The following is a 23,967-nucleotide window of genomic DNA, read 5'->3' on the forward strand; positions in this document are numbered from 1 at the left end:
GTACTGACCGCGTTGTAAAGGCATGCGTTGTAAATGAAAGCGTGAAAACATTATACAACTGCTCCCAGTCGGTCAGCCTGTCAGCCTGTCAACATACACCTGTACAGCTGCAAATCTGATGCAGAGTCCCACAACTATCCTCACTCATCCCCACAGTATGCAATACCTACATGGCAGAGCTCTCTAGAACCGTCTGAACCTACCGAATCAGCATTATCTCATACGCTGACAATACCCAACTGATCTTACCCCTCTCAGACATTCCCAATACCCGGACCAAGTTCACCACCTGCATGTCCAAAGTAGCCAGCTGGATGAATGAGAAAACGCTCTGAAACTCACCTCAGACAAGACGGTCGTGGTACTTTTTATAAAAGACACCTCACTGTGGACCTTCCCCGGAGGCCAGCCGAACTCGGCACCCATTCCGGCCAATCAAGCTAGGAACCTAGGGGATAGTGTCAGACAACCAACTCTCAGTTATCAACATGGTCACCCCCTCCTGCTCCCTCACCCTCAAGATCCTCAGAAAAAAATATTTAAATAGCTCCTGATCAACCCCCTTAGAACTGTTACTCAGGATCATTTCACGGGAAGTAGTCACCAAGCAGGAGGGGACGTGAGAACCCATTGGCTAGTTAGTCGCCACCACCTCCTATGCTCATAACGGGCATAAAATTGGCACCCAGACCTCACATTACAACTCCAAGAGTCAGTTGGCTGACTCTCTGTTACAGCCACAGGGTGATTAAAGCTGAGAACACTGCACCCTTAAGAGCGCAGCGCCAGGAAACCTGACCTATGCGAGACGTTGTGGTGCAGCCTGGGAGACCTAGTTCTGATCCTCACAAGTTGCCCCCATATCTGCTGGACCCAGGAGACTCATCAGCGTGCTGTTTGGTCACCAAGCAAGGGAGTTATCCTCAACCAAAGGAAACCACTTGGTTTACAGTAACTGGACACCAGTGGCAACTCTAGACAACTGGTCCTGCAGTGGACTTCTCCCGGACACCGTGGGGGCTCGACCCCTGAGGCCAAAGTCTCCCCCCAAGCTCGAGGAAAGAGAGTTGGTGACAGGAAGACACACCGCATCGGCTCAACATCTTTATGAATCTTCAGCATCCTGTATCCCTTGCATCAGGACCACTCCATTGACTTCAATATGCATATTGCTGTGGGATTTGGAATTGAACCGGAGACTGCTAAAACCGACCAGTAACTGTTCCCCTATACTTGTTTGGTCCCTGTGAATGGCTTTTCATGCTCCATGGGATGCAGGATAAATATTAGGAACTAATGCCAGTTCACTGGTGACTTTTGTGACTCAGGGACTGCACAATCAAAAGCAGAATCGCAGATGAAGCCACGTGGTGCCACCTGCCATCACTGGGGAATCATTGCTGTGGATATATTTTCTGTCTGAGCCATTCTTACACTTGGAAGGATTACTCATAATTTGGGGTTCTATGGAATGATTATGTATGCACCAGAAACATTGTTACCAATGGTAGGTATCTTTTTATTTGGACACAGTTGGTTCTGTATCCTGGTTCTTGAAGTTCATCATAGTCTTGGAGGCATGCCTGGATAAGAGCCACTAGATTCTCTGGTGGTGTCCAAGCACAGTTGTTTCCATGCCATTAGAAGAGCATTGTCTCAGGGAAAGGCAGTCAACTCCTCAGGCAAGTTTAAGCAAAACTGAGATACAGTCTGAGTTCCAGGTTTGTCTACCCAGTTCAACAGTACAACACGTTTAGGCAATGTAGTCATCAGTTTATAAGGTTAGAACATCAACCACAACAGGTACAGCAATAATGGGAGAGGGAAGAGGGAAGCAAGCTCATCACATCTAGGTGATTCTCATAAACAAATAAATACTGTTATAAACTTGCAGTCACACCTCTCCTGGTGGTTATTGTCCTTTTTAAACAAAATAAGTGTTAACCAGAGCTGGTTCTAATGCGGTGCGACCGGCCTCATAGCACCGGGCATGTTTGCAAGTTTATTTTTGGTTTTAAATGCACCTGCTGCCGCGTTCCTGTCCTCCAGCAATTTTCAGGCAGCAATAAAAATGTCAAGATAACTCCATTGATTAATGTTCTTCCTGAAGAGAGATCAGAGTTTTGTCTAGTGGAAGTTTTGCCTCATTGTAAAGTAACGGTTAGGGTTAATATGCCAGCTGCAAAGAATGTGTACCATGCAGATCACAAAGTGCATATAATGTAAATAGGTCAGTGGGTTACTGATTTTGTAGGAGACATCCTTTTGTAACTTGCAGTTTATAAGTTAAAATCCTAATACTGAACAGTAAATTACTAACTGTCATCAAAGAACTGCATGCACTCTGCAAAGTATAGATTAAAGCATAGATTAATGTTGCAAAAAATGTTAATTTGGGAAGAAATAGATTCTTATTAATGACAACCTCCAACTATGGTGTTCTGTTTTGTATTCTGAGTTTGTGCTTCTCCAGACAGTCTTCTGGGCTATATACCATTTCCTATACACTGATTTACACATGTATGATTGATTGTCTCTCTGTAATGTGTGTGTGATGCAAAGTGCTCTGACACCCTACACTGGTATGAGTGGCGCTTTATAACAAATTAAATTCATCTGAGGGAGAGTGGTTATGGAGACTCTCGGGGCACAGTTAAAGGGTGGTGGTGAGGGAATCCTTGGTAGAAGTGGTCTCCACCTCCACCACAGATGGAGGGCGCCAACAAACATTATCGCACTGGGCGCCACTAGCGCTAAAGCCGGCCCTTGTGTTTACCATGTCAGCACTGATGTAAAAAGTACCAATTCAGAAGAATTATCAATTTGCCACTTAGTCCTTTCGGTACTCTTTTGTAAAACACTGATGTCTTAATGTGAATAATAGGAAACATGCTTAATTTGGCAAAACAGTTCTTCACAATTGTCTAATCTGATTAGTTCGAACTATCCTAAACTTTTGTCTTTCGCACAAATTCTCTGTGAGTGGTTTAAGTAAATCTGCAGAAGTCTTCATCCATTGGAACGATAAATGCTTACTTTCTGTAACATTATACATAAATAAGCTCTCTCCACCCAAGGGAGTAGTCAGAAAAATAAAATACCCGTCACTTTCAACCGCATGGAATGAAATGTCCTAGCAAAGTGAGCTATCCTGACCCTTTCTTTTAAGGAGATAGCGGGCATTGTTGCCTTGCTGAAAAAGCTTCAGAGTGATGTATTTTCCAGCATGATTTGAAAAGAATGTGGCCAAAACTGCACATTTACCAGCACTGATTTCTTTCTTTCTACGATTTATTCTTTCCTTTTTTCTCTCCATATTTCGTTCTTACTTTATATGAATTTATTCCCTCCATTTTCATTCTCCTCTCATTCTGTTTTACCATTTTTCTTTTGTTCTGCCCCTTCTTCTTTCAGGTGTCCTTTGAGCTCTCTGTCCTTCTTTATATCCATGTTTAATGTTTCTTCCTGCTTTCAATCTTTCCTTATCATAGTCCTATTCTCACATGCTTGTTTTATCTCCTGTACTTCCTTTGCCTCTTCTCTCCTCCCTCTTTCTTCTTGAGTTCCTTCCATTTGCTAATACTTTTTTTTCTTCCACCCAGCCCTGACCTTCCACCCGTTTACTTTCTTTCTCTATTCCCATTTTTTTTATTTCCTTGTTTCTTCCTGCCACCCCTTTTTCTAAGTTTCATTCTTTTCTTCCCCCTTCCATTCTTCTTGTGTGCCTATATTCCATCCTACTTCTTTTTAACTTTTCTTCTTTCAGTTCTTATTTTAATTTTTCTTTTCATACTTCAGCCTATTTCATTGGATTTGCCTCTAACTTTTTCTAGTATATTCAAAATATTTGTCTTTCATTCTCTCACCATTTTTACCTTTATTTTTATTCTTCCACCCCTTCCCACAGTTGTATGACTGTAATATAGGCCTTTCCTTTATCTTTGAAATGACCTGCAAGCTAGAGATGAAAGTTAAGAAGGACTGTAAAACAATTTAGCTCGTTCCAGGCACCCCGTTTAAGCTGGCAGAGCAGGGGCTTCGCTACGCCCTTGTCTCCACCCCTCTTGAGAATATATTTTGATTGTCTTTGTTATATTTATAGTGTTTCCCCCTGATCTCTGTGCGATGAGGATAAAATAGGCTGAACTGACATCCCTAACTTCTATACATCTTATGTAGTCACACAATATCATCAGTTTCAGCTGAGCCACCTGACTCCACAGTCCATATGAAGAGGCATCACCTAGCGCAGATGGCAGGCTATTACAGTGAAAAATGTTTTAGATATAGTCTTGCTCCTGAGAAGGGATTAAACTGAGGAATCCTCAGAAGCTTAGTTATATAACAGAAAGGATATTACTTAAAGCAAATCATTTTTTCGTTAGTGTGTCATGTAAACATGTTTGTTGATATGATTGGGTCTTAGTCCATTTAGGTTAAGTGGGCATTTAGCTGTGTGTATTGCTTGGGGCAGATATGTTGCATATTATTTCCACAGGAGTCATTTGGCATACTGAATGACTTTTTGGGTGATTGAGAGCACTTTATAGTTGTTTGTTGGATGTATTGAGTATGTGCTTGTTTGGGAATATTACCTGATATCTTCCTTCTTCAGTATCCAATGGAAATTACATTTCTAACATAACTGGGTTTTTTTTTGTCCAGGGCCGAATGGGACAGCGGGGCCTTGTTGGGTTACCAGGACCTCCGGTGAGTTCATCACATTCTGAACCAGCATGCGTTCTGTTTTTTCTAGAGTCCGGTCTGTCCCTGGGCGTGATGACATGGAGTCATGTTTAGGTGCCATCCTGCACATTGCCTCCAAATTAAGATTAATTGAGACAAAATCCTAACTTTAGTACTCCTAAATGCCTTCTGTGAATACCAAAAGTTAGGATTTTGTCTCAGATTACTTTTGTGAATCGGGCCCTCACTCTCTTAATAAGCTCACTTCAATAGTTTGTTCTCTTGTGTGCAACTGTGGGTGCAACCCACTGATCACTGGGGATTCAATGTAATGAACTGTGTACTATCCCTGCTGGGGATATGTGTCCTCCCAGGTTGCACTACCTTTATAGTGTCCACTGACTTCTATTTGTAACAATGTTTTAGTTGTTTTACATGAAAAAGCATTTTTATTGTCCACCACATTTTGTGTTACTTTTTGAAATTTAATTAATGATTGTTGTTGTCAAAATGAAAACTTGGTGCAGCCTAGACTTCAATCTGCTCCCCTTCGTTCTAATGATTCAGGCATTTATGTGGATACACAAAATGTTAGTGGCTCTGGATTCACTGTATAGACTTCCTATTTTTGACTTGGTAATCTGCAGAGTGGTGGGCATCCTGAACATTTTTAAACTGGGGCTAACTACTTCTGACCTTCCTGTTCCCTTTAGCGGTGCCCTTGTGGACCCAATTCTAATAACTTGATACAAGTCCTTTTCTGCTTTGGTGGTTAGGCGTCACATTGCATGCATCACATTCACATTTATGGGGGTCCCAACTTCTTGATGCTGCATACTTCTCTGGAGAAACAGACCTCCTCCAACAACCTTGAACCTAATGCCCTTCACTACTGCTATATAGGAACATTCTGTGATGGGCTTTGAGCATTTGTACTTCCTTTTTGCAAATTGTTCAAGGTGGTCAGGATTCGGCCAAACATTTCTTGAGCTTTGGCTTGGAATCAATGGATTTGGTTGCCCCGGCAATGGGAACCAGCATTATCCTTCATAGGTGTGAGTAAATGTGGCTTATTAGATGGTGTGGTTGTGTGACCTAATCTTGTTATAGTGGCACAAATCCGCATCAGGTTCAGTCAGGATAGTTTGTGAAACCTGAGCTCAGTCCTGGGAAGCTGTGGCTTAAAGCAGTCAGACTTCGTCAAAGTAACATGTGCAAAGCATTAAGAAGTACCAAAACAGTTGAATAAGATGAAAGAACTGTATGAAATTTAAGATAAATGAATTGTGGAACTCATGTAGGTTGTGTGTGGTCCATTGCAACCATTAATTGTATCCCTCAGAACCTCAGCAGTACAGGTTGGCTTCCATAGGAGGAGCAACTAATAGAATAATCACGTGCACCTGTTAGAAAGCCACGTATTTCTTTCCGTCTCGAGTTGTGTCTAAAAAACAATGTTATCTGCCAAAGGGGGGATTGTTATTCTTTTCTTAATATGCAGGTTTTTGAAGGAAAGGAATTGGCAGTGCAGTGAAAATGCTGCTCCTTTTAACAATTACCCATGTGCAGGTTGTTCTAGTCAGCATCAGTACTATACATATATTAAGGCATTCTTATGGTGTCCTGACTGTAGTTAAGGTTTGCAGTGTTTGTTCCAAGTGACAGCATTCTTTTTCAGTATTGCTTTATGCTGGTCTGTTTTTCACGTGGGAATCTAGACATAGGTAATATTATTTTGAGTGAGAAAAAGATTTAGAAAAACATTTGATCAATCAATCAATCACATAATTTGTAAAGCGCACTACATACCCGGTAGGGTTTCAAGGCGCGGGAGGGGGGGGAGGTGCTGTTACTGGTCGAAGAGCCAGGTCTTGATTTGTCTCCTGAAAGACAGCAGGTCTTCGGTTTGTCGCAGGTCGAGGGGGAGGGCGTTCCAGGTTTTGGCGGCGCGATGGGAGAAGGACCTGCCTCCGGAAGTGGTTCTCCGGATGCGTGGGACCGTGGCCAGGGCGTGGTCAGCGGAGCGGAGGTTCCTGTTGGGTACGTGGAAGGAGAGTCGACTGTTGAGATAGGCTGGGCCGGTTTTGTGGAGTGCTTTGTGTGTGTGGATCAGGAGTTTGAAGGAGATTCTTTTGTCAACGGGGAGCCAGTGCAGGTTCCTTAGGTGGGGGTTATGTGGTCGCGGCGCGGGACGTTGAGGATCAAGCGTGCAGAGGCATTCTGGATTCTCTGTAGTCTGCTGATGAGCTTGGACGGGGCTCCGGCGTAGAGGGCGTTTCCGTAGTCGAGTCTGCTGCTGACTAGGGCCTGGGTGACTGTTTTCATCGTGCTGGTCGGAATCCATCTGTAGATCTTGTGGAGCATGCGGAGGGGGTTAAAGCAGGTGGAGGAGACTGCGTTGACTTGTTTGGTCATGGAGAGTTTTGAGTCGAGGATGACTCCCAGGTTGCGTGCGTGGTCGGTGGGGGCCGGGGGGGACCCCAGTGAAGTGGGCCACCAAGAGTCGTCCCATGCGGAGGGGTTGGATCCGAGGATGAGGATTTCCGTCTTGTCTGTGTTCAGTTTGAGGCGGCTGTCCTCCATCCAGTCGGCGACGGCCTTCATTCCTTGGTGGAGGTTGGATTTGGCGGTGAGGGGGTCCTTTGTGAGTGAGAGGATCAGCTGAGTGTCGGTGGCGTATGAGATTATGTTGAGGTCGTGCTGTCAGGCGATGCGTGCTAGAGGTGCCATGTAGACATTGAACAGTGTCGGGCTGAGGGAGGATCCTTGAGGGACGCCACAGATGATCTTGGAGGCCTCGGAACGGAACGGGGGGAGGCGGACTCTCTGCGTTCTGCTGGAGAGGAAGGAGGTGGTCCAGTCCAGGGCCTTGTTACGGATCCCTGCGTCGTGGAGGCGTGTGCGTAGTGTGAGGTGGCAGACTGTGTTGAAGGCGGCGGAGAGGTCCAGGAGGATGAGGGCAATCGTCTCGCCGTTGTCCAGCAGGGTCCTGATGTCGTCTCTGGCAGCGATGAGGGCGGTCTCGCGTGCTGTGGTTGCTGCGGAATCCTGACTGGGAGGGGTCCTGGATGTTGTTGTCTTCGAGGTGACGGGTGAGCTGGATAATGACTATCTTCTCAATGACCTTTGCTGGGAACGGAAGCAGGGAGATGGGTCGGAAGTTCTTGAGGTCGCTTGGATCCGCCTTGGGTTTCTTCAGTAGGGCGTTGATCTCTGCATGCTTCCAGATCTCAGGGAAGGTGGTGGTCTCGAAGGACAGGTTGATGATTTTGTGCAGGCGTGGGGCGGTATACTTGCTGGCTTTGTTGAAGATGTGATGCGGGAGAGGGTCGGATGGGGAACCGGAGTGGATTGTTCCCATGGTCTTGACTGTGTCCTCGATGCTTACGTTGCCCCAGGTTGTCAGGGTGTCGTGGGCGGTGGGGTGCGGTGGGTTCGATGCGGTGTGGTCGGCAGGGGTCGTCCGGGGCCTGAAGCTGTCATGGATGTCAGTGATTTTCCGGTGAAAGAAGGAGGCGAGGGAGTCGCACAGGGCTTGCGATGGTGGGATGGCGTTGGCGTTGGAGCTGGGGTTGGAGAGTTCCTTTACGAGGGTGAAGAACTCCTTGCTGTTGTGTGCGTTGTTGTCGAGGCAGTCTGTGAAGGAGGTTCTTTTGGCGGTCCTGATGAGGTGGTGGTGGTTGCGGATGGCGTCTTTGTGGGCAGCGCGGCTGTCTGGCGTCTTGTTGTTGTGCCATATGTTTTCCAGTTTCCGGCAGGTTGATGAAATCTGCAGCTGTTTAAGGCAGCTTCTAGGCCATTACTGTGCACAAAAAGTGGGACATTTCTGTAATGTCTATCATTACATGAACATAACAGTTTTGTTTTTTGCAAGTGACTAAGTGTCACTCAAAGTGTCACACATAAGGCAATACAAATGTCAGACATATGCACACCTAGGACATGGAAATGTCACACATAGCCAACTTGGAAACTTGGCAGCTATGGAGATATAAATGTTTCAAAGAAACAATAAATCACTGCTTTTCACTGAATGCAATAAATCTTTGTTATGTGCCACAATCGCAGGTTAGGGTTAGCCACACCAAGCACATTGTAAAGAGCTATATGGGTACTCTTGGGGGTGCCAACCCCAATAGGGTGCCCTCACGTGGACCAGACAGATACAGGGAAAAGTCACCTGTTGGTTTTAGCAGTCTACAGTCCAGTTCTGAATCCTATTGGCAAACCACCACTGAGGTCAATGGAGTGGCCCTGATGCAAAGGATTCACTGAAGATGCTCAAGGATGCTGTGCTTGTGTGGAGGGTCTTCCTGTTTCCATTTACCTTGGGTTGGTGTTTGCTTCCTTGCTGTGTGACCAAATGACTTACCCAGATTAGGCAGACTAAGATGCAGCTTGAGAGGGTCAAGACTCAGTCTCACAGACTGCACCTTGGCATCCAGCGGACTTCAGACTTTTTGGCACTGGGCTCTCATGGGTACAATCTTCTCAGCTTTTAGGGCCCTGTGGTTGTAACAGGGAGTCTGTCAACTGATTCTTGGAGTCACCTTCTCTGTCTGGTACTTGTGGGCAACCTTTCCGTGAGTTGAGCACTACTGGCATAGCCCTCTCTTTGCTAGTCCACAGATGCAGCAAGTTCAGTACAGTCTCTCTTTGCTGGGTCCAGGGCATGGTAGGACAATCCTCCTTTGGTTGTCTCCGCAGTACAGACGGGATCTGAGGTCTGGGCTCCAGGGGTGGCACTTTTATGCCCACTATGAGCCTAGGGAAATGTGGTGACCAGTGAGCTACCAGGTTCCCTCCCGCCTTTTTTAATGACTTCCTGTGAAGTGTGGCATCTAGCTAGCTCAGAATGCATTATTCTGCTCACTCTCAACATGGCAGAACTCTTTTCTCAGTGTGTGGGGCTGCCCAGCACAACCCAGAGGTTTCCTCTTCCTGATAGCCTCCTGCCCTCCGAGGGAGAGGTTAGAATGACTATCTCGAGGACCGCAGCAATCCTAGCCTGCTACTGGAAACCTTTGGCAACAAAATGCAACTTTCTGACTTAAGACTTAGGGGAGGCTGCCAAAACGAATCCAGCACTTAGTCAACATATATCCAGGTCTAACGAGTGAGTACAGGATAAACACGAGCTTTTGTAAGTGTTTCCGCAGTAACCTCGTCCTCCAGGACTGACTCTAATACCACTATCTCAGCCTCGATCTGCGCCACCTCCGCGTCTCTCCGACGTTTGACGTCCGCTATCAGGGAGAGGGCCTCCCCTCTCAGTACTGTTTTAAACGCTTCCCACAAAGACACCACAGAGGTGACCGAGCCAAGATTCTTCGAGAAGTAGAGATCGACCGCTTTCAGCAACGCGCTACGAGTCCTAGGGTCACGGAAACACCAGGGGTTAATCGGGGCCACCCTACCTGCCGCTCCACGGCCAAAATCCATACAAATCCACACCGGCGAATGATCGGAGATGCCCCTAGCCATGTGCCTAGCCTCGGACACCAAGGAAGCTTGGGCAGCCAAGGTGAGAACGTAATCTATTCTAGAGAGACTGCCATGCGCCCCAGAGTGAAATGTGTACTGCCGCTGAGCGGGGTGCAGCAGCCTCCAGCAGTCAACCAGACCTAGTGTATCAATAAAATCTGGGAGCCATCTCTGCGCCCCCCCGGGGTCTCTTGGCGGATGTCTGTCTAGTAATCCGGAACCAACTGCATTAAAGTCACGACCCACCAACAACACGCCCTCGGGGAGATCCAGCATAGCCCTCCCCAAGTCAGCAAATGTGGCGGTCTGCAGGCCAGGAGGGACATAAACGGAAACCAAAACCAGTGTCCGGCCTTCCCACCTCCCCACAACAGCCACAAAGCGCCCCCTCTCATCGACAGTAGTAGAATCAATCTCAAACGGCAGCGAGGTCCTAACGAGTATTCCAGCCCCCCGAGATCCCGAAGAAAACCCAGAGTGCGCAACAAATTTATACCCCTTTCTATTGAGAGCATGACACGTGTTGCCTATCAGGTGCGTCTCCTGCAGCAAAACTATGTCAGGAGAGCACCTCTTCAGAAATTGCAAAACAATCCCCCGCTTAATACGATCCCCCAAGCCGTTAACATTCCAACTAAGTATATTCAAACCCCTACCCCCCATCACAGAATGGCAAGAGACCCCCGCCCCCCCCAGAGAACAGCACACGAGACCTTCATTGCGATACCCTGCAAAGTAAAAAACAACAACAAACACTCCAACAAACCCACACCACTCCCCACCCTGCACCCCTGCGTAAGCCTAAAAAGCCCCCCCAACTTGCAGTGTGCCTGTCGCCCTAGCAGAAGCTAATCTACAAGAAGAAACCCCGTAGGAGGAAAGAGGTCCCATTGTACCCTCGCCTCCCCCGGATCATAGCCATCAATGAAAACAAATCAGCGAACCACTGTCCTGAGCTTAGCCAGAATGTTCAATCACCGGAGTCCTCACTCTTTTGCGACATGACCACCTTCCGCTCCGCCAGCATGATCCCCGCTAGTCCTCCGCTGAGGCAATGTGTCGAGCCATTCCCCAACCTCATCTGGCAAGTCAAAGAAAAAGGTTCGCTCTTCGTACTCGACGCGCAACTTGGCTGGGAAGAGCATGGCATACTTCAGGCCCATCTCACGTAGCCTCCGCTTAACCCCCAGGAAACTCTGCCGTTGCTTCTGCACCGCTTGGGTGAAGTCAGGATAGAAGCTCACTGCAGTGTTCTGGAAAGTGACTGAACTGGACACTCGTAACGCCTGCAGAATGGCATCGCGGTCCCTGAAATTGAAAATCCTGGCGATGATCGGTCTCGGGGGGGCTCCCACCTTGGGCCTCCCACCCGGGACTCGGTGGGCCCGTTCGACCGCAAAGAACTTGCTGAGGCCCTTAGGCGCCAAATGATTAACCACCAAGTCCTCGACAAACAAGTCCGCTGATTGCTCCTCCGATTTCTCCAGAACGCCAACAATGCGCACGTTATTGCGCCTCGCCCGGCCTTCAAAATCCTCAATCTTGCGGGCAAAGAGGTCAGTGGTAGTCCTCAGCGTGCGGACCTCTAATTGCAGATCGGAGACGTCCCCCGTGAGGCTAGAGGTTTTTTGGTCCAATGATTTAACTCTCTCATTAGTTTTCCCCAGGTCAGCGCGGAGCAAATTAACGTCAACCGAGATAGTGTCCACTTTGTGTGCCAGGGTCTCGAACTGCTGCCCAATAGAGGACTTCATCTCCTCAATGGCACCCATGATGTCTTGCAGTGTCAATTCCGGAGCGGGGACCGAGCCGTCCCTCGGTAATTCCTGTGGCTTCCCAGGTCCGCTTGGCGATCCCTTTTGCTGGGCATAGCGATCCATATTGTTAGTTTGAGTGTAGCCCCCCCGCCTGGTATTCTTGGGCTTCTGTTTGTCGGCTTCCGATTTGGTCGACATCCTCAACACCAGGAACAGTCAGCGTCAAAGACGGGCCACTCAGCCACACCATTATGTGGTAAATAAAATCTTCTTTACCGGACTGAATTTCATACGGAATCTTAAAATAAAGTAAAATAGCTCAAAATAACAAGAGGCAGAATCCGTGGTATAAGAGGTTTTCTAAATGGGCTTTATTCCATCAAAAATGGCCGACTCGAGTCGCGGCCTTCTGGTTCCGTCACCACGAGGGTTCAGGAAGTGAAGTACAATACTTTATTGACAGACATGCATTTTTATAATAAGTACATTACAATGAAACGAATGTAGAAGGCGTAACATTTGATAAGAAAAGTGACATAACAGGTACGTAATCGAAACTAGGCGTAATAAGGAATAAAAGAAACATGATTGGTTAGGATTATCAGACATAGGTGGATCTATAAGATAATACTTGGCATAGATGCGCGCGCAGCAGCATGACGTGTGAGTGACGTGCAACTAGGGGGTGAAGGGACTTGACATTTAGCTCTACATGTGGAGACGAGAAGTCTGGGGGGTCAAGTCAACCTAATCCCAAATCATATCTAACATCCTATGTTTAAAGAACTATGTTATCCACAAGGAAGGACTCTCGGACAGAATCTAGTCTATACTGACTGTGTGCGTGCACAAACGCCTAAGTGTCTATATGAGATGCGAGAGGCAGAAAACTTTCCATGGCAGCAGGGCTATGAATCACTTGCAGGAGGACGGAAAGGCTGAGTCCTTTGCTTGTGAGCTAAAGGAAATGTTTACCTAAATCACTAGACAGGAATGCATCGGCTAGAGAGCAAAATAGATAATTCGAAGGTGAAATACAGCTTCTTGGCAGGCAGGCGAAAACTGGCCGAGGCAGGCACCGTTAGCTGCACAGGGAGTAGGACAAAGTTCATGGATACAGATACGAGCTCAAGCTGGAGCTGTCAGAGACAGAGAGCAGGGAAAGGCTTTGAGGACAGAATCGGGCCTACTTGCCTGAACTGTAAAAATGTAGTAACTTAGCCATATAAAGTCGGTGGCCTTTCATACTTAGGAATCGAATATCCAGCCCATCGATGGCGGATCTGACAGAGAACATGTCGACGGTAGACACACATATGTTTGCGTCTTAGAAACTGGAACTGGAGGGAACATACATGTACTTGTAACATGCATATAGAACCGTTGGGGTCCAAGATAGGGGACATAACTGATCAGGAAAATCCACATTTCCACATTCCCTCCTTGTCCCCTACTTGCCCTTCAAGAGATATCAATCTTCATCATTCCATCGATTTGCTCATGGAGCATCATTTCTTCTTCCTTCTTCTTCCGGTATTTTGAACGAGAACTGTGATATGGAATGCATGATGTGGCACACAGACCACAAATCGCTGGTCCACATTGCAGGCATAAACAACAACTGAAGAGCATAAGAAGGCCAATACCTAGGAAGGATAGAACTCTCCATCCCCAGGCTGATATCACACTCCAAAACCACCCGGACCACGTCCAAGTGCCTGGATTTTCGTGTATCTGGCTTATAATCTTATGAAGGCGTGTTATAGCTTTATATACAGATGGCGAATTTTCTGGTATGAATATGCAGCAGCTGGATCCGATGACCCTGCAAGCTCCGCCCCTATCGGCCAGGATGACGTCAAGGACAAGACGATTCTGGAGAACAACAATTCTCATCACTGATTGTTCCTCTGTCAGATTGCCTAGGGCGGCTATAGTCTCGTTTACTACAGCTTCAAGAGTCTTGGTGAGTCTGCGTATCAGCTTACTATTTGATATGGTACCTATATAGGGAAAGATACCTTTATTGAAATCTACATACTTGTCCCATGCCGTCTCAGTATAATCGACAACTGGGAGATCTCTTCGCTCTCTATTGTGTACTAAATGAACATTTCGATAATAATCAGGGGGAGCTAGAAAAACAGGTGGCAAAAGGAATGCTATGTAACAGGTACCATCCCAATCTAGAGGCAGACGCATATATGCAGTCTGACCACATATAAAGTAAGAATGGCGAGAAGCTCTAAATGAAGATTTACCTTGATCACTATATTCTACTGTAGTAACGCATTGGCTATGGCCCATGTGTATGGAACCAACTTTTCTTACACATAATTCACCCTTAACTGGAAATACTGACATAGTGGGCAGAATTAGTTCAACTTCGGTTTTGACATTCAAAATCATAAGATTAGGCGTAAAATTACCTAATTTATACACTTCATTTTCTAAATCAGTTCCTGTTCTACTGGGGTGACCCTCCTTATTAGGGTGACAGACTTTGAATAAAACTAGATTCAGATTTCCCCATATCCAATGTTGTTGATAAACTGCTGTGTCTGGGTCTATGGAATTTAATAAACTAAACCATGCTCCACAGGAGCCATTGTGTGTGAACGGATGTGGAAAGAAAGGCAGAACTCCTTTGTTATTCTGATAGGGAGGGAGTCGGCCACACACCCAACAATTGGTGGCATTACTAGTCTGATGGGAATGATGTAACATACTAATGAATGTGTTATTGCGCAGCGCAAGTCTATAGGACAACTCATGTGGGGGTAGGTCACTAAAAGAATGTTCATCAGTTATATTGAAAGCACGTTTAGAAACAGGATAATACATATGCAACAATATACTTGCAGTAACTATTAAAAAACTCAAGGAAAACAAAATTAATAAAGTCACAATACAGTGGCTACGCAGTAATTTACAATAAGCATGTCGTTTCATTATGATTCTGGACTCTACATCATTCAGACCTAAGGGATACATGTCGGGACAGATTCAACCGCTTCACCTTGGAGAGGACTTAAACAATCAAATCGTCCGACAGTTTGGATCTGGACCTGAGTTTCTGCTTATAGAATTCAGTGCTACTGGCCTCAGCCAAGGGTAGTTTTGAATCAATGGGGGAAGACACACGGGGAGTACTGTTTGTGTCAGGAGGAAGTCCATGAAATTTCTTGATATGGCTGGAATGCACCCAGCCTTTTCTCCCTTCGATCTTCACAGCTGTTCTGGTCGTCAGCAGGACCAACTTAGGAAGCCTCCACCTTGGCTCCAGTTGGGTTTTCCGATCGAAATTCCTGACGAGAACATAATCGCCGGGAATTACATCATGAGGTTTCACCTCGGTGTTGTCGGGAAAAGCTGCGACTACCTGTGAACGACAAGATTGTAGTGCAGACATCAAGGAAGCCAGGTAATCTGTCAGCATATTACAGTCAACATCAGTTATTTTACGCGGTATAGGCGTCCCCCACATATTCGGTGGTCTACCAAAGATCACCTCATAAGGGGATAGCCCTGTTCGAGAGTGTGCTACCATTCTCATGTAAAATAGCGCAACTGGTAAGGCTACTATCCAGTCCACACCTTTTTCCTGACATATTTTAGACAATCTGATTTTTAAAAGTTGATTATGTCGTTCCACGAGACCTGCTGCCTCGGGGTGTCGGACACAGTGGAATTTCCACTGATATCCCAACAAAAGTGAGACATGTTTCATTAATTCGGATGAGAAAGGCTGGCCGTTATCTGAATATACAACACGTGGTAAACCGTACCGTGGGAAGAATTCTCGAACTAGCTGCTTGGCAGTAGTCGGGGCAGTGTAATCTGATACGGGATACGCCTCTGTCCAACGGGAGAGAGCGCAGACAACTACGAGAACATATTTGAATCCTCGACAACGTTCCATCTGAATATAATCCATCTGGAGGACTTCAAAAGGATGGTCAGGAGGCTGAAATCCACCCTGCTCTACGGGAACACCCTTTCCTGGATTAAACTGACAACATATCATACAGGTACGAACTTTTTGTTTAGCTGCTGCTCGTAAATGTTTGTTGAACCAAATGTGCTGAATGCTGTCTAGCATAGCCTTCTCTCCTAAATGTGCTGGACTGTGAACTGTAGCTATAATGGCTTGAACCATGGAATCAGGGAGAAACCATACAGATTTCTCCTTCGTCATCCATCCTTGATCTGTCTGGATCCCTCCTAGTTCAGTCCACTTCTTTATTTCTTCTGCTGTGGCATGTGTCTGTATGTCAATTACGTCAAGTGCGGGATCCTTAATTGTCATACACTGTGTTGGTGTCTGAACTATTGGCTTTGTCATGTCTAATGTGCGATTCTGAGCAGTCTGTTTAGCTGTTCTGTCAGCTAAATCATTGCCTTGAGAAATGATATCAGTAACCTTCGTGTGTGCTTTACATTTCATAATCGATATAGCAGTGGGTAGATGTATTGCGTCTAACAAGGCATGAATGAGGGGTCCGTGCTGAATGTGGGCACCATGGGAGGTTAAATAACCTCTCTCTCGCCACAGCACGCCGAAGTCGTGTACAACTCCGAATGCATAACGTGAGTCAGTGTATACATTAACTTTCTTATTTGTGGCTTGAATACAGGCTTGTGTTAGAGCAATAAGTTCTGCTGCTTGGGCTGACAAAGTATCTATACAATTTGTCTCAATAACTTTAGTGTCTGTTGTGACTGCATACGCGGCCACTAAATCTCCTGTACTTGTTCTCATGCACGATCCGTCTACATACAACGTCAGGTCTGGATCTAACAATGGAACGTCTGTCAAGTCTTGTCTAGGTTTCGTCTTTATTTCAATGATTTCAACACAATCATGAGCTAGTGGGTCTGTTCCAATTACAGGTAATAGTGTAGCAGGATTCAATGTATTACACCGTCGGATCTCTATGTGTGGTTGAAACAATGTCAGTTCATAACCGGTAAGTCTTGCTATGGTCAAGTGTTGTGTTTGTGTTCGGTTCACAAGAACCTCTACTGCATGTGGTACTTGTACTGTCAATGGATGTCCTAACACTATGGCATCGCTTTGTCTGATTGCTAAAGCTGTCGCTGCCACTGATTTCAGGCATGCAGGCAAAGCCTGAGCTACGGGATCTAATGTACTGGAAAAATAAGCACATGGCTTGCGTGATCCTGCTTGATCCTGAGTGAGTACTGACAAGGCAGTACCTTCGCGTTCTGTGACAAAGAGTGTAAAATGTTTGCTATAACATGGTGTTGCTAAAACAGGTGCTTGACATAAAGCTTCCTTTAGGCTTTCAAAAGCTTGTGTATGTTCCTGAGTCCAAGGGAGAACAGTCGATGTGGCTGCCTCCTGTGTGGTTAACTGAATGAGTGGTTTTGCTAGAAATGCGTACTGAGGGATCCACTGCCTACAATATGAAGTGAGGCCTATGAAAGCCCGCACCTCCTTTTGTGTCTGGGGTATTGACATGTTAGCAATTAACTGGATGCGATCTGGTGTAAGCTGCCTTCCCTCCTTGGACAGCGAGTGACCAAGATAAATAACTCGCTGGACACAGAATTGCAGCTTAGAAGGAGACACCTTGTGCCCCTTGTCGGCTAGAAAATGTAAAACTGTCAGAGAAGCCTTTTCACATTCAGGTCCGCTTCTCGCGGTGATCAGCAGATCATCGACATATTGAAGCAGTGCAGTATTTACTGGCATGTGGATACTGTCAAGTTCTCGTTTCAGTGCTTGGCTGTAAATGCTGGGGCTTTCTGTGAATCCTTGGGGAGCGCGTGAGAATTTAAAACTGCGCCCATTTAAACTGAATCCGAACAAATATTGGCTTTCCGGATCTATTGGGACGCTGAAAAAGGCATTCTTGAGATCGATTACAGTAAAGAATGTTGCTTCGGAATCAATTGCTGTCAACAATGATGATATATCAGGGACCACAGGGAATTGTGGTACAATACACTTGTTTAGTTCACGCAAATCAATAACCAATCGGTACACTGGTGGGGCAGTAGGATCAGTTCGTTTAAGAATCGGAATTATCGGTGAATTACATACATTGGAGTCTGTTTCTACAACTACTCCCTGGGCAATCAGCTCATCAATGATTTTCAGCAAAGCCACTACAGCATCATGCGGTAACTTGTATTGTCGCATTCGTGGTAGTACCACTCCTGCTTTCAGTGTGACTCGATAGGGTGTAATGTTCATGCAGCCAACATCCGTAGGGCCTTGTGCCCATAGATGTACTGGTAAAGTCTGTAGTCGGGGATCCATGTCTCTAGACACATAGTGACCTTTAAAATCACGCAAAAACAACCTTACTCCTTCCGGAGAACAACATATTATGGCTCCTAGTGCTTTCAGAGTTTTAATTCCTAACAGATTTTCTGGGCATGATTTAGTAAGCAATAAATCTGTAGTTCGTGTCAAAGGTCCTATCGTAAGTGGTAGAGGCTGTGATACTTCATTAACAATAGGTTTTCCCGAAAAACCAAGGGAAACATTTTGAGAGCCTGAGAGGGGTGCCCCTGGAACTTCACTACGTTTTATAGTTGTTCGACTTGCCCCTGTATCGAGTAAGAATTTTCTATCTTGACCTAATAATTCACTATGTACATAAGGTCCTTCTTGATCTACAGGAATCTCGATAAGCGGTAAGTCAACTTCCCTCTCTAGGCTTGTTCATGCGTAACGCTGATACTCAGGATATTCATACTGTGCAGTCTGATACATTTGTCGTGTTGTGGTTTGTGTGGCAGTAGCAGGCAACGGTGGTGCAGCTGGCACAAACTGTATGGGTTGCTGTGAGGCTGGCATGGACTGTTGCTGAACTGGCATGGACTGTCCATGCTGCATAGCTCCTTGTTCATTCTGATCTTGTCTAACTAATCGTGGTCTCTCCTTTGCAATGCCTGTAGCTATATTACGTTTCAGGACTGGACAATCGTGTACATAATGGCCTAGTTGTTTACAGTAATTGCAGGTTCCTTTTACAGGAACTGCAGAATCACCAGAATGTGTCACACCCTTTTTGTGACCATCTGCTGGTACTGTCTGAGAAACTAGCATTTTCATTTTTGTATCCTTCATGCGTCTATGCTCGTGTTCTTGTTCATCCCTAATTCTATTGTGATGATACTGTAACATTTGTAGCATTTGCGACGGAGTGTTACTTTGCCAGGTACTCTCGAATTTCAATATTCTATTCTTCACTGGGGGCAATGCATTTTCCACTAATTTTGTCACAAATAGATGTGGATATGAGTCACTACTTGCTTTTATACCACTATTTATACCAAAACATTTTTCAAATCGAGCATAATAATCGCTTGTGTCTTCATCTTGCTTTTGTTTGCAGGCTGTGATTGCACCCCAATCCTCCTTTTTTGTAGTTAATAAACGTGGCAGTACCTGTACTAGTAAACCTGGTAACAGTTTAACTTTATCCCCGAGCCCTGAACCTGCAGTTCGGGCCCTTTCTTCCTCTGCTAATGCTGTCCAGTCTATCTTTTGGTCTCCCACTTCCCACTCTTTTTCTTTCAGTTTTTCATAAATGCCAGCAGGCAAAAGCACCTTTAATATCGTCATAATATCAGGAAAGGTGTACTCTCCCATTAGTAACATGTCTTTAATTTCTCGGTGGAAACCCGCTGGGTCTTTATCATGACTAGGTACTACTTTCTTCATTTCTAATAATTCCATTTTTGATATGGGTGTGTAAACAAATACACGGTGAAACTCATTGTCTTCGCCTTTTATTGGGTGCACTTCTCGTAAGGGATTTTGTCTATCCATATAGTACGGCGCTCTTTCTCTGCGGGGCAGCGAGAGAGAATCCGGACTTACAAAAAGGACATATTGCTTACGTGACACTAATATCTCTTTAATTAGCTTGTTACTAGAACCTCCCCATCTGTTCGTGAGTAGTTCCGTTAATATATCAGGTAAAGGACCAGGGTCAGCATGTTGGCTCTTATATAATATGAGGAGTTGCTGAATCATATAGATTCCAGCTAAACGTTGTTCATCTGTACTGAGATTAAAAAACGTGTGTGCTACGGTCTCATCACCGTATTTTTCAGGACTGTCAATCCAGTGAACGGCTGATCTGGCTAATTCTTGCTCATCCATGGAATCGAGGAGGTGGTAACCCCTTCGTTCTCGTAGTATTTTATCTGCGGCTTGAAACGAATGTTCAGGAGACTTCAGATTTATTATAGGCGTCGGATACGTTCTGCTATTATTTGGGCATACTGAGTGTATGGGATCAGAAAAACATCTAGCATTATCACAGGATCCTCCTCTGCCTACATAGGCTATGGTCTCTGACTGTCTTGCCGAATTCCCTGATTCGGACACTTCATCTTGCTCGAACTCGTCTGTTCCCAATCTTTCTTCATGAATACGCTCTATTTCTTTACGGATTTTTCGGCACATGGCTATTATACAATTTTGCTTATCGTGTCTCCCTTCTGATATATTCTGACTCCATCTTGTAAGAATAAGCATTGCATTCGGGTCTACCCCCGGACGGTCTTGATTTCTGATCACACAGTTTATGAGGAAACGTAACAGTTCCCCCTGTATCTCTACTTTCTGGAATTCCATAGCTCTGTTAATACATCCTGGATCTCGTCCTGTTTGAACAAAATGGTATATGTTATCTAGATGCGTAATCATCCCTGGTAACCTCGCTAAATACTCTGCGGCTCGCCTGATACGTAATGATGCCAGGACCATTTCATCCTCTTTACCAACCACCGGGTCATATCTACAATTTACAAGGAGTTCTTTAAGCGTACGTTCACTTACGAATTTAGGTGTACGAGAATGCGCTGACTCTTGAAAAACAAGTTTATTTATTCTGGGTGGTGTAAAGGTACTGCTAGCACCTCCCGTGGCCCCATCTGGGGCGTCGGGTGTGAATGGGTTCGTTGAACGTGACACAGCAACTATGGGCGTCGACACCCCTGTAGAATCGACTGCGGAGACAGATGCGGAAACAGATGTGCTTGCCGACGCTTGCGTCGGGACTTGCTGTTGCACGGGTACAGATACCTGATCCTGACGTTGAACCCCTCCGCCAGACGGTCTATGTGGTGTGGCGTTAGCATACTCGGGAGCTGCATCGTCTAGATATGAGGAAAGAAAAACATCTTCTGCGGTTCTGGGATGCCCTTTTTGATGTACCTTAATTGGAAATAATGGGGGTGGCAAGTCTTTTGGCATCTCTGTAACAGCCTTAGGTAGTCCTTCGGCTAGAAGGGGATACATACCATTCATAAGAGCATTTCTTTGTCTATTTACTTGTTCTGATTTCACTCGGATACCTTCCTCAATTAATAGATTTTCTTGAACTTTATTTGAACTTTCTTTACTCCTCTCTTCTTGTCTACGTGCTTTTTCTGTACGTCTATGAGATTCTTTACGCCATAACTCAACAGCGTCTTTCTGTGACTGTCTGACCTTTCTTTTCCATAACTCTTCCTCTACTTTCATGATGCACTCTGCATCCCAGGTTCCCGCTGCGGGCCACCTTTGACTTTCCGGCAATCCCTTGGTATAATCTACCCATAGATCAAGAAACAATATGGCATCTAAGCCATGCTTATGGTACATAAAATGCCCTGGAGTGTCCCTAGGAGGAATAGGAACTGCTTCTTCAAGCACCCCTTTTCTGGTAGTAATCTGTCTTAACTTCGAGAAAAGCGGCATATTGACAACTGATCTGATACTTACTCTTGAACTTACTTAATACGAAAAAAACCCCAATAATGAACAGTGTACAATGAACAATCATTCATACCACGATATGCAAGACATTTCTGAAAACATTAAACATTAAACATTTAACAATGACCGACAATGATGACAGTCTGCCTAACTAATCACCACGCTGAATTCTTGACAATAACTGCATACTTCGGAATACTTGATATACTGCTAAACAGTACATATACACTGCTAAACAGTGCAGACCGGATTTGTGTACCCAAATCCGTCTTGACCGGCACAACCTATGTGCGCGTCAACACGCCTCCCCGGCGATGGTACTCACCGAGTAGCTCCTTGAAACGGAAGGCCTCAGAGAAAGGACAGGACTCGATGACTGCGGACAGCGGACCCTCTGGACATCGGGATTTCGAAATATCTGGTGGGCCTCTGTATACCTCGGATCTTGCTCTCTCAGCTAGGCTCTGGTCGGGATACTTCGCACTTCTCACCGCCTCGTCTGGGTTGATCGCAGCCTCAGTCGCCCCCGCTTGACCGGAGGGAGCTTACAGGAAATCCTGCTGGTACGCGTTTATGGTCCGTCCAGTTGTGGCAGGAGACCGGGCCTGCAACGCACCGCCGGCGCGTGAGATGAGAAAGTGTCCCTGTTCGGGCGCCATTATGTGGTAAATAAAATCTTCTTTACCGGACTGAATTTCATACGGAATCTTAAAATAAAGTAAAATAGCTCAAAATAACAAGAGGCAGAATCCGTGGTATAAGAGGTTTTCTAAATGGGCTTTATTCCATCAAAAATGGCCGACTCGAGTCGCGGCCTTCAGGTTCCGTCACCACGAGGGTTCAGGAAGTGAAGTACAATACTTTATTGACAGACATGCATTTTTATAATAAGTACATTACAATGAAACGAATGTAGAAGGCGTAACATTTGATAAGAAAAGTGACATAACAGGTACGTAATCGAAACTAGGCGTAATAAGGAATAAAAGAAACATGATTGGTTAGGATTATCAGACATAGGTGGATCTATAAGATAATACTTGGCATAGATGCGCGCGCAGCAGCATGACGTGTGAGTGACGTGCAACTAGGGGGTGAAGGGACTTGACATTTAGCTCTACATGTGGAGACGAGAAGTCTGGGGGGTCAAGTCAACCTAATCCCAAATCATATCTAACATCCTATGTTTAAAGAACTATGTTATCCACAAGGAAGGACTCTCGGACAGAATCTAGTCTATACTGACTGTGTGCGTGCACAAACGCCTAAGTGTCTATATGAGATGCGAGAGGCAGAAAACTTTCCATGGCAGCAGGGCTATGAATCACTTGCAGGAGGACGGAAAGGCTGAGTCCTTTGCTTGTGAGCTAAAGGAAATGTTTACCTAAATCACTAGACAGGAATGCATCGGCTAGAGAGCAAAATAGATAATTCGAAGGTGAAATACAGCTTCTTGGCAGGCAGGCGAAAACTGGCCGAGGCAGGCACCGTTAGCTGCACAGGGAGTAGGACAAAGTTCATGGATACAGATACGAGCTCAAGCTGGAGCTGTCAGAGACAGAGAGCAGGGAAAGGCTTTGAGGACAGAATCGGGCCTACTTGCCTGAACTGTAAAAATGTAGTAACTTAGCCATATAAAGTCGGTGGCCTTTCATACTTAGGAATCGAATATCCAGCCCATCGATGGCGGATCTGACAGAGAACATGTCGACGGTAGACACACATATGTTTGCGTCTTAGAAACTGGAACTGGAGGGAACATACATGTACTTGTAACATGCATATAGAACCGTTGGGGTCCAAGATAGGGGACATAACTGATCAGGAAAATCCACATTTCCACAATTAGCACGAGGTCCGCTGGATCCAGGACCCCGATTCAAGCCCATGCGTGTGCAGGCCAAGCTACAGGCGACTGTTGCCCAAGACACTCGCGGGCCGAGGCACGCAGTTGTAGAAGAAAACGAAAGTGAAAGTGAAAACAGCCCCCATCCGATGGTCTGCACCACACACGGCCATTGTTGTTCAATTAGTGTCCGGGCCCGTGCCAACGTGAGTCCCGGGCACCTCCCGGGGATAGGCCACGAACTTCCACTTGTCACAACTTCGGTCTCCGGTGTACGATTTCAGTCCGGACAACGACGCTCGCCTCAGCAATGGTTCATCTCCAATATTCTGGATATTTAACACAGGATTTTTTCAGGATATTTGCCAGAGGGAAAGAGGGTCGCAGGAGCTCTGTGCTCACGCTGCCATCTTGGTCCCGCGCTAGGCTCCTATCAACTTTCAGCA

General features: G+C 45.8%; 1 protein-coding gene across 4 annotated transcripts in view; it reads left to right on the plus strand.

The window, feature by feature from the left end:
• The window catches only part of LOC146868589 (uncharacterized), a 1,503,661-nt gene that overhangs the window by 821,358 nt on the left and 658,336 nt on the right, over positions 1–23,967 (plus strand). For all 4 annotated transcript variants that reach the window (XM_085611695.1, XM_085611716.1, XM_085611705.1 and 1 more), the window contains one exon: positions 4,666–4,710. In XM_085611695.1, coding sequence (XP_085467821.1) covers positions 4,666–4,710 — 45 coding nt within the window. The remainder of the gene's footprint in view (positions 1–4,665; positions 4,711–23,967) is intronic.

Source organism: Triturus cristatus, chromosome 1_2, assembly GCF_964204655.1.
Source record: "Triturus cristatus chromosome 1_2, aTriCri1.1, whole genome shotgun sequence".
Lineage (NCBI taxonomy): Eukaryota > Metazoa > Chordata > Amphibia > Caudata > Salamandridae > Triturus > Triturus cristatus.